This window comes from Scleropages formosus, chromosome 15, assembly GCF_900964775.1.
Source record: "Scleropages formosus chromosome 15, fSclFor1.1, whole genome shotgun sequence".
Classification (NCBI taxonomy): domain Eukaryota; kingdom Metazoa; phylum Chordata; class Actinopteri; order Osteoglossiformes; family Osteoglossidae; genus Scleropages; species Scleropages formosus.
In genome coordinates this window covers 381,474-397,010 of record NC_041820.1, presented here as the reverse complement: position 1 = coordinate 397,010, position 15,537 = coordinate 381,474, and the positions used below count along the sequence as shown (strand labels likewise).

At 54.8% G+C, this 15,537-nt stretch overlaps 3 protein-coding genes across 5 annotated transcripts; 1 reads left to right on the top strand and 2 right to left on the bottom strand.

The window, feature by feature from the left end:
• Nucleotides 1-712: 712 nt before the first annotated feature.
• Nucleotides 713-4,679, bottom strand: fam167b (family with sequence similarity 167 member B). The gene is given in 3 exon segments (XM_018746970.2): nucleotides 713-3,136; nucleotides 4,196-4,286; nucleotides 4,288-4,679. Coding segments are annotated over 3 exon segments (516 nt in total). The 5' UTR covers nucleotides 4,449-4,679; the 3' UTR covers nucleotides 713-2,872.
• On the top strand, nucleotides 3,323-10,626 carry LOC108931278 (myotubularin-related protein 9). Of its 3 annotated transcripts, XM_029258434.1 has the most exons (12): nucleotides 3,323-3,337; nucleotides 5,686-6,076; nucleotides 6,436-6,492; nucleotides 6,897-7,005; nucleotides 7,228-7,353; nucleotides 7,905-8,078; nucleotides 8,220-8,437; nucleotides 8,522-8,683; nucleotides 8,758-8,899; nucleotides 8,986-9,206; nucleotides 9,426-9,577; nucleotides 9,791-10,626. In XM_029258434.1, exons 2-12 carry the CDS (start codon nucleotides 5,892-5,894, stop codon nucleotides 9,949-9,951), a joined length of 1,707 nt encoding a protein of 568 aa, XP_029114267.1. In that variant the 5' UTR covers nucleotides 3,323-3,337; nucleotides 5,686-5,891; the 3' UTR covers nucleotides 9,952-10,626. The 3 variants fall into 3 exon arrangements, with proteins under 3 accessions (XP_029114267.1, XP_029114266.1, XP_029114268.1); XM_029258433.1 differs by lacking the exon at nucleotides 3,323-3,337 and having other exon boundaries at nucleotides 5,635-6,076; XM_029258435.1 differs by lacking the exons at nucleotides 3,323-3,337; nucleotides 6,436-6,492 and having other exon boundaries at nucleotides 5,635-6,076.
• A 1,205-nt stretch (nucleotides 10,627-11,831) lies between these two features.
• Nucleotides 11,832-15,533, bottom strand: eif3i (eukaryotic translation initiation factor 3, subunit I). The gene is made up of 11 exons (XM_018746929.2): nucleotides 15,384-15,533; nucleotides 14,427-14,519; nucleotides 14,140-14,227; nucleotides 13,903-13,968; nucleotides 13,607-13,756; nucleotides 13,238-13,365; nucleotides 12,882-12,992; nucleotides 12,677-12,766; nucleotides 12,510-12,583; nucleotides 12,325-12,417; nucleotides 11,832-12,197 (listed from the first exon to the last, which is right to left on the bottom strand). The coding sequence occupies exons 1-11, from the start codon at nucleotides 15,384-15,386 to the stop codon at nucleotides 12,116-12,118; spliced, it is 978 nt and encodes a 325-aa protein (XP_018602445.1). The 5' UTR covers nucleotides 15,387-15,533; the 3' UTR covers nucleotides 11,832-12,115.
• Nucleotides 15,534-15,537: the final 4 nt, after the last annotated feature.

Here is a 15,537-nt window from a genome sequence, read left to right as displayed (position 1 = left end):
GTCGATCACATGACCGACCTGCAGTGAGTGTTCAGCCACTGCCGAATTGATGTTATTGTTTTTCGTCGCTCTTATGTGTTCCTGGAGCCGGGTTGAGATCGGTCGTCCTGTCTGCGTTACGTAGGTTTTGCCTCAGCTGCAGGGTATTTCGTAGACTCCGCTGGTCTTCAGCGGCAGGCTGCTATCTTTCATTGTACCGATAAGGCTATTTGTTGTGGACCCGGCGGTGAAGAGTCACACGGAAGTTCCGATCAACGAGCCGACCAGGAACTCGAAAGATGCAGTGCAGGTGGAAAACACAGCAGGGACACCATCCAACGGGACCGCCCGCTACGCCCTCCGACCACGACCCGGCCCATAAATACGCCTACCCTGGTCAAACACTCCAGTTGACATCCAGCCTTCGCAAGATGTGGAAGCTCCCTGAAGATGCTGTCAAGAGGGCAAGCGAAACGTCGGGACCAGTTTCTTACACGACGCCGTCTCGTCCAGAAGTCTTAAAAACCCCAGTCAGTTGACACCAGCCACGGAGGCCTACGTGTTTTGATACATGTACACGTATTCACTGATCAGACACTTTTTCCAAAACAACAAACATCTCAGAGAAAATACAAAGAGTGTTTTACATCAGCAGAAGGAGAGACTTGGATGCAGATAACGTGGTTCTAGAGTCCAGTCCATTTGTCACAAACCACGGTAAAAACCAGTGTACATCACACAAGTAGCTGTATAAAGGCTTTTCCATTATTCAAAAATTTACGCAGCACTTATGAGATCAGCAGAGAAGTGAGTCTGAAAGAGGTGAGTTTGGAGACCCTTCCTAAACGTCCAGAGAGATTCAGCAGTTCCGAGTGACAGGGGAGCTCATTCCACCGCTTGGGAGCCAGAACCGAAGAGGCGGAGGAGCGCAGTCTGCAGTCTGGTCGGGGTGTAGTGACCAGGTCCTGTAGGGACGACCGGAGCCAGAGTTCAGTGACGGTTCTCCACCTCAGGCCACGTTGGTTCCAGGTGGTCAGCAGCCATGCGGAAGCTACCTGTGGACTCAGAGCCTTCACCTGCTTCCACTTTCTGCGTGAAGCCAAACATAAGTTGACCGTATGGAAGCAGGTGAAGCGCAACGGTGCGGCGGCTCAGTGCTGCAGGAAGGTGGAAAGAACTGAAGGGCCACGACTGAAGGACCACAGAAAGAGGGAACCACAAGAACAACGGAGAAGTCAAATCTTCGGCGAGTTAAAAGAAGAACGCCGGTGAAAGGTACCGCGGTGAACGTGTCAGCCACACCTGGTGCTCGTTCGTCTTTAAGGAGCTCTCCCCAGGCCCCGCCCTCCGCCTCTGAGAAGTGGGCGTGGCCTGGCGACGTATTTATCAACAAACGGTTGAGCAGCGGGTTCCTAAAGCGCTGTGCGGGTCCCTTTCGTCTGTTCAATGAAACAAACGTGGTGCTGCGTGTTGCGGCGTGTTGTGCTGCGCAGCCGTGTCACGTCGACATCCGTGTTCATACCCCTGTTCATACCCGTGTTAATACCTCTGTTCATATCCATGTTCAGACCCATATTCAAATCCATTTTCAGTTCTGTAATCATTGATTTTGTTTTTATGTATTGCAACGAACCCACACAAATTTAATGTGCAATTTAATCAACTTTATTCAATAAAAGTTTTGCGCCTATTTTCTCTTGTGTATCAAAACTGTTATTATTTAGAAAACTGTCCAGTTGGGTTTGGAGAATAGGGATAGAAACACAGAAGTATGACACCGCAATGATAGACAAAGAACGTCGTGTAAACAGACATGTAGACACCTGTAGAGCAGAAAGCAGCACAATTTCTCTCACACACACACACACACACACACACACACACACAGAACACAGACCTTTGTCAGGGAAGGACACAACTATATCTACGGGACCTCTGTGTGTGTGTGTGTGTGTGTGTGTGTGTGTGTAAAGGCCCAGCTGAGCGAAGCGCTGAGAAATGGTCACTTCTTCTGATCTTCCTCTGGGGCTGAAAGGAACATTGAACAGGGAGGGAAGGACGTCTTCATGCTGGAAACGGCTCTGTGTTTCACCACAGTCGTGTGCACGTGCACAGCGCTCTTCTTCACCTCTGCGGTCAGCCTACGGTCGGCCTGCGGTTAGCCTGCGGTTTGGCTGCTGAAGGCCCGTGTCCCTTCCACACACACCTGCAACAAGCACCCCAAATGCACCCAAAGAGACATTATGAAAATAAGAGTAGCACTACAAGAAATACTTGGTACCGCGGTAACCTCAGGTGTTGAACCAGCCACAAGAACCCCTTTGTCACGTGACCGTCTCTCATCGCATGACCATCTCTTTCTTCTGTATTCAGGTGATGTGAGAAGCCCCCTCCTGGTAGCATGTCTGCTGCCATGGGAGCAGCAGCCGGTGGAGACGGGGTCAGTGCCAGTGGGGCTCCGTGCTCAGGTACGGACGTGTCCCTCGCACACGTGTCCCTCGCTGTCCAGGCCAACGAGAAACATCAGCCATCGTTCCGGAGACGAAGGCAAAAAGGACAGGAAGGAAGCCGAAGAAACGATCCTTCGCTCCAGTCAGGGGCTCCAACACGAGGACGTGTCTTTCCGAAAGCGTCAGCGGGACATAAGGAGGGGGACCCGAGAGAGCGTGCGTCTCCAGCGCCTTCTGACGGGAAGGAACAAGTCCAACCTGACGAAAGCACTTCCTGTGCCGCGCCAGGGTGTGTGTGCGCGTGGCTCGAGGCTCGAGGCTCGAGGCTCTCGGGAGACTCCGGCGACGGAGAACTTCTCGGCTCCTGCGGCGCCGGGTCTCGGCTTCAAGCGCACGGGCCAATGGGGAGCGAGCCCTTGAAGACGGGGGCCGCCGCAGGCACCTCAGCAGAGGGAGAAACGGCGCGAGTTGATGTTCATCTTGGTGAGGCCCAGGTGCTTGAGGGGCGTGGACAGGGCGAAGGCGGCCTTCAGCGGGATGTCGCACAGCAGGTCCGACTCCTCCTCGCACTCCTCCAGCTCCAGGGAGGCGTCGTCCAGCATCTCCTTGTGCCGGTGGCACACCTGCTCCACCTTGAGCCGGTGCATCTCGGCCCGCAGCTCCACGAGGTGCCGCGCCAGCCGGTTGTCCTCGAGCCGCATCGCCCTCTGCAGACAGGGAGGAGCGGCGGTGAGACGCGGCACCGTGGCGCTTTCCCACGGTGCGCCTCTCACTTCGGACGCAAGGACGCGTTCCCGGGCGTCTACAAAAGCGAGCGAGGCTGCGGATCGAGTCGCTTGCGGACACGGCGGCCCCTCCCTGCAATGTGGACGTTTCGCGTCCGTGTCCCCGGTTGCCCAGGTTCCGCGGTGCGTTTGCATGTTCACTTACTTCCTCATGTCTCTTTAAGCTCACTGGCCCACCTGTGCGCCCGTACCATGCTTTACCGCATGTCACGTTCCCTCCACCGGGCTCAGGAGGAGGACTGCGACCGAAGCTTAACCCTAAACCCTAACCATTATTATTACTGTAATATTATCATTGTCATCATTATTATCATTGTTATTTTTGAACACATCCATCTTGCTCAATAGTTTCTGGAAACAATATTATAAATAATTGTGAAGAATTGTAAAACTACCACTGTCAGCTCCTGGTGATGATCTCACAGATACATTATTATTATTATTATTATTATTATTATTATTATTATTATTATTATTATTATTATATGGGTAATTGTACTGAATAACATGGCTAAGCCAATCAGAACACTTTTGTGGGCTGCAGGCTAAGAAGTGAAATTAGTGATTTCAGTGCAAATGGTGAGCAAGTAACTACCTGCCTGGGCCTGTGGGACACTGATCTCTGCCCAGTTTGTGAGACCAGAGTTGGAGATCAGTGAGAAAACAGAGAGACTGGTGAGGAGAGCAGAAAAGGAGACCAGTCAGTAGATCAGTGAGAAGACCAGTAAGGAGACAAGTGAGGAGTAAGGAGACCAGTGAGGAGACCAGTCAGTAGATCAGTGAGAAGACCGGTGAGGAGACCAGTGGGACCAGTAAGGAGACCAGTGAGGAGACCAGTCAGTAGATCAGTGAGAAGACCAGTAAGGAGACCAGTGAGGAGTAAGGAGACCAGTGAGGAGACCAGTCAGTAGATCAGTGAGGAAACCAGTGAGGAGACCAGAGGGCAGACCAGAGAGCAGAGATGTTCCCGCAGGTTCTCACCAGCTCCTTCCTCAGCCAGTCCAGGGCCTGGTCCAGGCTCTCGAAGCCGCAGATGCTGCCCACTCCGGAGACCCCCAGCGGCTCCTCGGGCCCCCCCCCCCCTCCAGGCTGCGCTCTGCAGTCGCTCCTTCCACTCGAGGTACGAGGGCCGCCGGGTCTGTAGCTTCAGCTTCGCGGCGAGGACTTTGACGCTGTCCAGCCCCTCGGCCGGAGCCTCGGCGCGTCCCCGCGAGCCCGACTCGGGAAGCTCCATATGATATGGAGAGAGCGAGTCCTCGGACCCGGGACCAGGCGGAGGGAAGCGGCGCGCGCAGCGGAGCAGCTCGTGCCTTTATAGCGCAGCGCAGCGGAGACGCCCCGTTTGTGGCAGCGGGGGGGGGGAGCGAGCGAGCGCCGCCGGGACACACACACACACACACACACACACACTTACGCTGCTGTTCCAGAGTGATTCTTTTCTCCTCACTTACAGCGTCAGCCAGGTTTGCACACTGTGCGACTTACACTGATTTACCCATGTACATGATAGTCCTCTGTCCCACAGGGATAATAATAATAATAAGAATAATTCGGGGGGGCGTCTTCAAGCCTAATGCCCCCCCCCGCTGTTATCTGTATGGAACTCCAGTGAGTGTTACTGAGAATATTTTGTCATAATAAATACTGATCATACACTGACTGTCCTCAGTACGGACAGAAATAGCTGCGCTGCGTCTCGGGGGACAAAGAGCTCATTTATTTTCCGTATGACGCCGTTTTAAATGATCGCAACATGTTCATTGTGGACATGTGGACACACGCAGGGGACACACACAGGAGGAGACACAAGTCTCTGCACAAATCCACTGTGACTGGAAGTAACCGGTAACAAAGGAGTCCCTGGAATCACCGAATGTTGCAAAATCGTGAAATTAAATTAAACTGTTACGTTAACTTTCCAAATTACATTAGGTTATGTAAGACTAACAACAACAATAATAACAATAGTAATAATAGTGATGATAAATTACATTATGTTGTTTCCACCATTCGCGGACCACGAGGTTCTCCTCGTGAATGAAACGCTTTTCACAGACACGTGGCGCCCCCTATTGACGAGGGGGGGGGGGGGGGTTCGCTCGAGCGCGGACCATAGTGTGTGCGGTATTTGGAGAGAGAGAGACGGGTTTGGACGCGGTGCTCAGTGTCAACTGCTAGTGCACGAGCCCGGTGTGCTCCAGGTGGTCCAGGTGCGGTCCAGCTGCGGTCCAGCTGCGGTCCACTCCGCGTGTTCTGTGTCGGGGAGAAGGACGCGAATCCGCGAAGATCAGACAGAGGCGCTCAGACGCCGCTCGGACCCCCCGCGAAGCGCATTAAGCGCCAATAATAAACTAAAGCCTTTTTCTTTCTTTCTTTCTTTCTTTCTTTCTTTCTTTCTTTCTTTCTTCTTTCTTTTTCTTTCTTTCTTTCTTTCTTTCTTTCTTTCTTTCTTTCTTTCTTTCAACACTCAGCCTGCGATGAGCGCTCGCCTACAGTCACGGGGGGCTGCGCGAAACGAGGCGCACTTCCGCCAGGTCGCTCGCCTCGCGCGCGCGCGCGCGAAATCGAAAGTAAGACCCCCCGCGGACACGGCGCAGTCGGAGCGGCTCCCTCCCTCCAGCGAGCAGCGGTCGCCGACGGTGTCGGAGCGCAGCCCGGGTTCGGACCCTACGCCCTCATGGAGCTCTCGGAACACATCAAGACGGCCACGGTGGAGAAGGTGCTGCTCACGCGGCCGCTCGAACCTCCGGCCACGGGGACCCTCTGCGTGACCGGACACCACCTGCTCTTCTCCGGTTCCGATGGACGCGGACCGGTCCAGCTGCAGCTGCTGCTCAGGAACGTGGACGGAGTGGAGAAGAGGCGAGTGGAACCGGGGGGACTCGGGGGTGGGAGTGGGGGGGGTCACCGTCCGGATGTCGCCACACCACTCTCCTTCGTGTAAAACAACGTAAAGTCCTGCGCTCAGCAGGGGGCCAAGTGGTTAGAGCTACGGGACTCGATCTGCAGACTTGGGTTCGAATCCCACCTTGTGCTGTTGGAGCCCTGAGCAAAGTATTTACCCCCAGCTTCTCTAAATCGCTGTAAATGCTGTAAGTGGACACACGGCTCAGTCAGTGTCCACGCAGGGTGAACGGGACCGCAGCCGTCGGTCCCTAGTTGTTCCGCCCCCTGTCCAGAGCAGCGCTAACCCTGTGCCGTCCTCGTGTCCCCCTCATCAGCGTGGAGAACCTGCTGGAACACTCAGGCCTGCGGTCGAGATCAGGTCCCACACACAGGTTGGACACGCTGAAACCCCCCCCATAGCCCTGCTTCAGCTTGCTGTGCGCTCTGTGGGGGGCGAGCTTCGCTTCCGCTGCCGTGTGCTGCGAGCACGAGGGTGCGAGGGCAAAGGCGGCGTGCAGCCTCCGACACACACGTGCAGACATACACACAGATACACGCACGCGCACGCGCCACTGCGCACGCTGTACACGCACACGGAGTTCCCTCCCTCTCAGAGCTCGTGTCCGCCTGCGCGTCCCGCTGCATCGCACCCCCTACCGCACCGGTGCCACGATGTGCCGCGAAGGGACCCCCCGCGGACCGCCGCACGCTCGTCTTCGCCGCGCTGCAAGGGTCCGGTGCCCCGGTGCATTGTGGGAAAGCTCGGCCCTGACGCCCCTCTGTGTTCGCCGCGAAGGGCCTGCGAGTCCTCGGGGAGCCTCATCGTCAAGTGCAAAGACCTGCGTGTCCTCCAGCTGGACATCCCGGGCATGGAGGAGTGTCTCAACATTGGCAACTCCATCGAGGTACCGTGCCGCGACTGGGGTCCAGGGGGAGGGGAGGTGGTAAAAAATACCAGGAAGTGTCAGTAATGACCCATGAAGACGCGGGTTCGAATAGCTTTGACCGGGGGAACTGACAGAGCAGCAACATTTACCCTGCTGTACGACCAGGTAAATCAGCGTTAAGTGGCACGGAAGGTGCGCGAGGACGCTGTCTCACGCCCACCCCCCTCCCCACCCCCGCAGGCGCTGTCCTCGCTGGACGAGCTCACGGCTCTGTACCCCTTCTACTACCGCCCCTCCTTCCTGAGCCTGCAGGACCCCTGGGGACTCTCGTCCCCTGAGCGGGACTTCAGAGACATCGAGGCGCTCGTGAGTTTGCTGACACACACTCTGAAAAACACACACACACACACACACACACACACACAAACAGTTGGCCGCTGCCCCCCCCAGCAACACGGGACGCAGTCAGCACATGTGGGGAAGTGGGGAGGGGGGGGGGCTCCGCTTCCTCTCCGCACAGCGAGAACAGGAAGGGACGGTGAGCCGCAGGACGCGATAAGAACGAGGGGCGGGTCCCTGCCGCACCCCCTGCCCCCCTCCTACCCCGCTTTCCCGTAACACCTTCTGCTTCCTGTGGGCGTGACCTGCTGACGCCCTCCGTGACACTCCGGCACGAGCCACTGACCGTTACTGAGGTCCGGTAAAGAGCTTCGTCCAGCGACCCGAGAGACGGGAAAGAACCGGAACGTTATTGCAGGAGCAACACAAACCTCACAGCGACAACGCGGAAAAATCAGGGTTCGAGTGACGCTAACATTCCATTTGTCAATGAGCGATGAGACAGAGGACACTGCTGAGTGTGGACAGTGACTGCTGCAGTGACACTGCCGTCCTCACCCGTCCCACGTGTCCTGCAGACGGACAGCTGGCGGCTGACCCATGTCAACAAGGACTTTGCAGCGTGTCCCTCCTACCCCCCCGCCCTCATTGTCCCTCGCTGCGTGGACGACGAGACGCTGGTGAAGGCTGCTCGGTTCCGGCAGGGGGGGCGATTTCCTGTCCTCTGTTATTACCACCGGTCAAAGGGAACGGTGAGCAAAGTGCGCCAAAACACACACTAGTGCAAACCCACCGAGAAATGTGTACACACACACACACAAAGCTGGGGGGCGCCGTTCACCCCATGCCTGCAGGGTCTCCCCAACGTGATGTCATACGCTCCCGTCTCCCAGGTGATTATGCGCAGCAGCCAGCCGCTGCAAGGAGCCAATAGGAAGCGCTGCAGGGAGGATGAGCTCCTCCTCCAGGCAGTGATTGACGGCTCTCCGATGGGTTACATCATCGACACGCGATCGGCGCCACTCGCCCAGCAGGCTCGCGTGACGGGGGGCGGGTTTGAGTCCAAGGCCAACTACAGCCCGTGGAGGAGGCTCCACCGCCACCTGGACCGGTGAGGCCCCTGGGCCCAGGGTTGGCTGCTCCACTCCCGTGCCTATAGTATTTACCGACTGTATGTGTCACGTGTGTTCGGCAGGGGAAAAGTTCTCCAGGACAGCCTGACCAAGCTGGTGGAGGCCTGCAGCGACCAGTCCCACGGTGTGGACCGCTGGCTCGGTCGCCTCGAGGCCTCGCGCTGGTTGTCCCACGTGCAGAACGCGCTCGCCGCCGCCGGGCTGCTGGCCGAGTGCGTGGAAAGGTGAGGTCGCCACGGTAACAGCCGCCGTCGCATTGCGTGACGTCCCGTGTCCCGCAACCATGTCGCCCACGCAGGGAGGGGCGCTCGGCGCTGGTTCACGGCTCGGAGGGGACGGACGCCACCCTGCTGCTGACCACCGTGGCCCAGCTGATCCTGGACCCGCGGTGCCGCTCGCTGCCGGGTTTCCTGCGCCTGCTGGAGAGGGAGTGGCTGCAGGTGAGTCCGCCGGGGGCCGAGAGCCCCGTCCAGGGGACCGGCTGAAGGTCCGGGTCTGACCGCACCCGCATTCCCTCCGCCTCCAGGCGGGACACCCGTTCCGGCAGCGCTGCGCCCGCTCGGCCCACTCGCACGCCCGTCCCCGGCAGGAGGCGCCCGTCTTCCTGCTGCTGCTCGACTGCGTGTGGCAGGTGCAGCGACAGTTTCCGCTCGCGATGGCCTTCGGGGAAACCCTGCTGCTGCGCCTCGCCCAGGAAGCGTACGCCTCCGACTTCGGCACCTTCCTCTGCAACAGCGAGCGCGAGAGGTGTGTGTGCGTGCGTGCGTGCGTGCGTTCGTGTGGATCGCTCCCTCACCCACTAGCTCGCTCTCTGCTCCCCACAGGCAGGGGCCCCGTTTCCACACAAGGCGTCTCGCAGCGCGCTCTGCAATTCCGCACTTACACACCAGGTGTCAGTCAGGAGTCACGGAGGGGTGATTCTCGGGGGGGCGGACCCGGACCCTCACCGCTCATTTTCCCTTACAGATGTGCTCTGGGGGTCAAGGAGAAGACTCACTGCTTGTTCCGGTTCCTGCTCAGACCCAGCGAGAGGGACAAGTACGCCAACCCTCTGTACCAGCCGACAGACCTGGCCATCTGGCCCTCTGTCCACCCACAGTGCTTACAGCTCTGGCACGGTACGCTGCGTCGCCATGACGACGGGCTGCAGCATTTACCTCTGCTGTTGGCGAACCTCTTCATCCATCCATCCATCCATCGCCAACAATCGCTTGTCCATCTACCTGCCAATCTGCAGGCTAGCACATGCAATGCATTGTTCCCAGAGTGACCCCTAGTGGTCAACAGAGACAATACAAACCCCTCTCCTGCGTTCCTGCTTTGTTTTCCAGGCCTGTTCTTCCAGTGGACTCGCAACAACAGGTACCTTGAGGAGGCTGAAGAAGAGATCCGGTGCTTAGTGGCTCAGAGCAGAAAGCGATCCTGTAGGCAGAGCATGTCACAGGTGGGGGGTGACACTAGCAGGACCCCCTCAACTGTGGCAGACTGCTGAAGCGACACGCAAGCGGCCTCTCCACAGTGACACACAGAGGTCACCTAAGGGGCAGCGCTGCCGAAAAGGGAGGAACAAGAGGAATCCTCACAGCGGTGAAACCGAAGCGGTATCTCTCCAGGGACACTCGGAGCTCAATTCAGTGTCCCTTGCTGCGACATCCTGTTTTCAAGTTCAAGTCGTTTTTATCGTCATTCCTCTATATTTATAGCTTTTGTATACAGCGGAACGAAATGTCGTTTCTCCGGAGACCATGGTGGTGCAACACAGAACAGAGTAGAGGACAGCAAGTACACAGGACAGGACATGGACGCGGACATGGCTGCGAACCGTAAGAAGTTTGTAGCGTATGGAGTCGTGCTGGGGTTGCTGTTTGACTGCGCCAGGTGAGCGTTGGGAGGCAGCAGGGTGTCGAGTAATCTGACCGTGTCAGGGAAGAAACCGTTGCGGAGTTTAGGCAGCCGTAACAAATTTCTGCTAAAAGATGCGAAAAAATGTGCAACCGAATCTTTCCTGCATTACGATAAACGGTCGTACTGAGAGGGTTCAAAGATTTTCCCACAAATGTCTCTGTATACGATTTTGGATGATCTTGAATCCTGCTCCATTTCTCTGGTTGCGGGTTCAAATCCCACCTGCAGCTGTAGTACCCTTGAGCAACATATTTACCCTGAATTGCTCCAGTAAAATTACCCAGCTGTGCAAATGGGTAAAGAACTGTAGGTAGATTAACACTGTAGGTCACTCTGGAGAAAAGCATCAGCTAAATGATTGGAATATCATGTAAATATGGGGACTTGATTTGGAATGTCTTAAGATACCACTCAAATAAGTTTCAATTCAGTGTTTCTAAGTCATACACACTGAATAGAACAAGAGCTTTCATAAAATGAAAACAGGGGAAAGAACCCTGCACTTCACACTCAAGCTTTACATGAGAAAAATGTACCATTTTAGCAAAGGTGATTTGGAATCCTGGATACTTGGATAAAGTTTTATGCAGCTCCTCGTGCGATGAACATGGTTCATACGGTGAAAGACAGTAACTGTAGCGTAGAATCACACGTCTATATCCAAGTGTCTCTTCCTGCTGCTCTAATGAACACTGTATTTTCTGTGAGATGTTCGTCGCTTTCGCCTAAAGTCTCTCTTAAATCAATACATGTAAATGCACAGGCTGTTCTGTTATTGTGTCTGTAATTACCTCAAATTGTAACAACGCCATCATGAATAAAATCTTAAATTGTGACAGATAACATTAAGAGCAGATTTTTAGTCAAAACAGACTAAAAGAACCAGAACAAAAAGAAACACGAGTCTGGTGACTGGAGCCGGCCGAAGGAGGCAGTGTGTGAACAGTGGGGAACAAAGACACTGTCAAATACCGGTGGGCAGGAGGGTTCAAGTCCGTGCGCGCGCGCACACGCACACACACAACCACTGACTGGAAGTGAAACACAGAGGAAACTCCCTGTTCCTGTGAGGTCGACCATATGGTGCCCAACTCGGTGCATCAGTGTCAGAGAAGTGCACTATAGATAATAAATATACACAAAAGCCTTTCAGGTCTGTTTTTGAAACCGTGCAGTTCGGACCAGTTTGCCTGTACACTCCCTCCCCCCGCCCCCACTACAGTAACGTTCCCACAGAATGATCACGTTCCCACAGAAGTGACCAGCAAAGCAGCTGCACACCCCCTCACAATTTACAGAATGACCAGAGCAACGAGACTGAACAACACTTTCTATCAAACATTAAGAAGGATGCGAGAATGACCAAGCAGGACCTTTGACCAACAGATGAACCGGCAGCGGTCACTCTCTGTAAGAAACGGACACAAGGTGGACCATGTGCGTTCAGTCAGGGGAACACGAGACGCCTCAAGGTCACATCCACTTTATTAAGTATAGAACAAAGCAGGAAAGGGATGTGTGTGATGACAGAGGGGGGCGAGGTCACCGCAGAGTTCAGCGATGAGGAAGAGGACCAGGGAGAGAGAGGCTGTCCCAAACCTGTATGAGTCCCGAATAAGAATTCTGACCAATCAGGAAGCTGGTTGATAATGTTCAGAGCCACAGCGATTTGCTGAGCTGCAGATACTCCCAGGAGGAATTGCTGTAGGTGGTGCTGTGTTATGCTAAAAGGACAGTCCCAGTGCTCCTCTCTAGCCTTCAAACTCAAACTCAAAGTACTGCGGGTCGAAATAATGTATCCTGACGTATCCGTCCTCTCCTCCACTGCTGTAGCTGCAGGACAGGGGAGACAAGACAAGACCTTTTCAGAGTCCACACGCTCCACTTGATGTGTCACGGTACTGTCGCTCTCTCTCTCACACGTGCAAATGAAACGAAGAGTGTGTTGAGTAGGACTGACCTCTTCCCATCAGGGTGAAATGCAACACAGTTGATGGGTCCAAAGTGGCCCTTCACTCTGCCAAACTCCTCCTCGTAAGCAGCGTGGAAGAACCTGTGCAACAAGAAAGATGAGCTCAAACTCTCTCGCGCGCACACACCGGCAAATGACAGGAAGGACCGGAGAAAGCAGCTGTCACAACTCACCTGGCCTCGAATTTACCAATTCTCGTTGAAGTAGTTGTGACCTCCATAGCCTCCTGCCCACCTCCCATGACCACCTACAAAAACAGACAGGGAGCAGTGAGGCCCCAGCGGAGAGCTGCTGACAGAACAGTGGGGGAGGGGGCTGCCAGATTAGAAGGAAGCCTTACGTGGTCCATGATGGGGGAAATGGCCGCCGAGTTAACAGGCCTCTCCGTCTTAAAGGTTTTGATGTGATCCAACGACGTGGAGTCAAAGAGCTGAGGAGACAGGATACTGAGCATACCTACGCACCCAGTCACCCCTTCACACACAAGAGTACACACCATAACCAGCTTCTTCTCAAACAAACAGTGTGGTTCTCCAGCTCCACACCTTGGCTGTGTTGTCCTTAGAGGCTGTGATGACCATGGTGAGGTCCACCGATGTTTGGATGTCATTGATCTGTTTGGTGTGCTCCTTGACCTTCTTCAGCACCTCCCCAGACTGCGCACCGGGACAAGCAGACAAAAACCTTTGCATCAGCATGACATCACTCAGAGACATGGCTCACCACACCAATAAAAGGCACCTTGTGCAAGACAGAGTCTCATTCCTGGAGTCTTACTGGGGGTTTGGACTAGTTTACGGGCCACAGCATTTCAGTACAGATACGGTAACAAAGCAAATGAGACACACTGACCACATTATTAAAATGGGGAGGGTTTCAGCACTCTCAATTACTGCAGTACCTTGGCGCTGAACTGGTTGATCTCTCCATTTTCATGGCCCGCAATCACAAACTCGCCCAGCGGCCCCCACACAGCACTCGTTATCTTGGATTCGCTGCATGGCACCGACACGTACGGCTGGTTGTCCTCTGAGCGTGGAAAGAGAAACGGGGCTCAACTTCACCACAACGCCATGTTTCTTCTGTAAAGTAACACGCAGAGGACAGCAACCCCAGGGCCCAGCGGCACATCCTGTGTCACTAACACAGCAGAGTGGAAACCCGGAGCGTGTGAGCAGACTGCAGGCTTTGTGGAAACACTAGTAGACAGATGCCACAAAGATGCACACTGTTCTCGGAGGGAGGCTGACAGATTGAGGGTCCAGCGTACCAATCTGCTGGGGGTCCCGAAGGTCGAAGTAGTTCAGGAAACACTGATAACCCATCTGTTTGTCCGTGGAGAACATGATGATGTTGCCGCTGAAGTCAAAGCCGCAGGTCCTCACGGCCGAGCTGGTCTTGAGCTGAGCCAGCTGTTTACCTACACAATGCAAGCGAGAGTCATGAGCACACGGGATGGTTGAGGGCCGCGGTCCATGGTGACCACGACAACCAAGGGTGCTCACTGCTGGCCCTGTCCTGCTTTCAGAGCTCAACAAGTGAAGCTCGTGCCAAGGGTTCACAAACCTGTCTGGCAGTCCCACAGTCGACACGTGTTGTCAGCTGAACCGGTGAGTACGTTCTTGGTGTCCCCTGTGCATTTCGTTAAGAAAAAACCGCTCAAAACATCCTCCCGATTGCCACAAAACATAGACGAGAACCCACCAAGGATCAGTTTACACATCTAGGCCTGTAAAATAAACAAACGGACCAGTGAGAGCAGCGCAGAGGTAAATCGCGGCGAAACAGGAGGTGCAAGGATACAGTCAACATCCACACACCACACGGCTCCGGTGTGACCGTTGTAGGTCCCGAGGCGTTCGCCATTGACCGAGTACCACACGTTCACCACCTGCAGCCACAAACCAAAAAGCGTAACACATCGTTATGCACAGGAGCTGGTTTACAAAGAGAGTAAGCGCACAGAAGCCGGGTAAAGCGTGGCGTGAAAAGAACCGGTGAGAACAGTCCTCTGTCCAGGAACGGGCTTCATCTGCGTCTACAGCAGAAGGTCGCGTGTGACGCGCAACAGGCGGCGTGAAAAGACCAACCGTGTCTTTGGCCACAGAGAAGAGAAGGTCTCCCTCTCGGTTGTACTTGATCTGGGTGATGGACCTCTCGTGGCCCTGCAGCAGAATGGGTCTCTGAAAGCAGAGGGGTCGTCGCCATCAACAGCGGGCACTTTCCAGAGCACGCACACGAACACGCAGCGACAAAAGCGGCGAGGAAGAGAGGCGAAGGGGACTACGTCTTTTCGTACAAGGGCGATTGTTTTATACCGTCACGTCAGCGGCCTTCGCTCACGATCCGGCCCTTTACTTTTCTCCAAGAGGACTCGCTCTGCGAGGTTCGTACACTGAGCTGCTTACGCCGATTTACCCACTTTTACTGTAATATCATCGCGTACGATATCTTTTCAGGGTTACTACTAGTACCTCGATCAAGCCAGGGTTCTAAAAGCTGGAGGTGGGTTCTGAACCCGGGACCTTCGCCGACAGCCACACTTCCGGTTCCTCGAACCACTGTCACAGTGACCGTCTGTGCCCCCTGCCTGCCTGCGGGCGAACCGGCTTCATATCCTTGCTTTTCATTTTTTTCCGAATTCAGCTTCATCTGAACTGAACTGAACTGACGTGACGTGACGCGCGTCGTGCGAGGCGCGCGCTCTCCCTCGGGCTCGGGCTCCTCGCGCGTCCCGCCACTCACTCAGCTCACGAGCGCCGCCCGCGCGCCAAATGATTTGATTGTCCTCCCGTTTCATCATGTTCTGCGTGCACCGCCGTCATTATTATTATTATTACTACTATTAAGGCGCAATGCGGACGGACTGCTACTGATTGAAATTCTCCTCATTCTTCTATTCCTTCTTAGTTAGTTCTTCGTCATTCGCTGCTCGCACTGAGTGACTGAGTGAGAGACGCAAATCGTTGGTCCAACACGGTGAACACACAGTTACACAGTAGTAAATACACAGTAAAGTACCGTGTTCGGGCACAACTCTGACTCACCATGATTCCCCACTACAAGAGACGTTCCTCCTGCGTCGACACCCTTCTTTATAAAGTTTTTTTTTTTTTTTTAAAAAAAAGGATTAGATGCCGGATCTGAGAAAGCGCGGATAAGGCCCGACCGTCGCGTGCAGCTGAGTCCGAAAAGAAACAG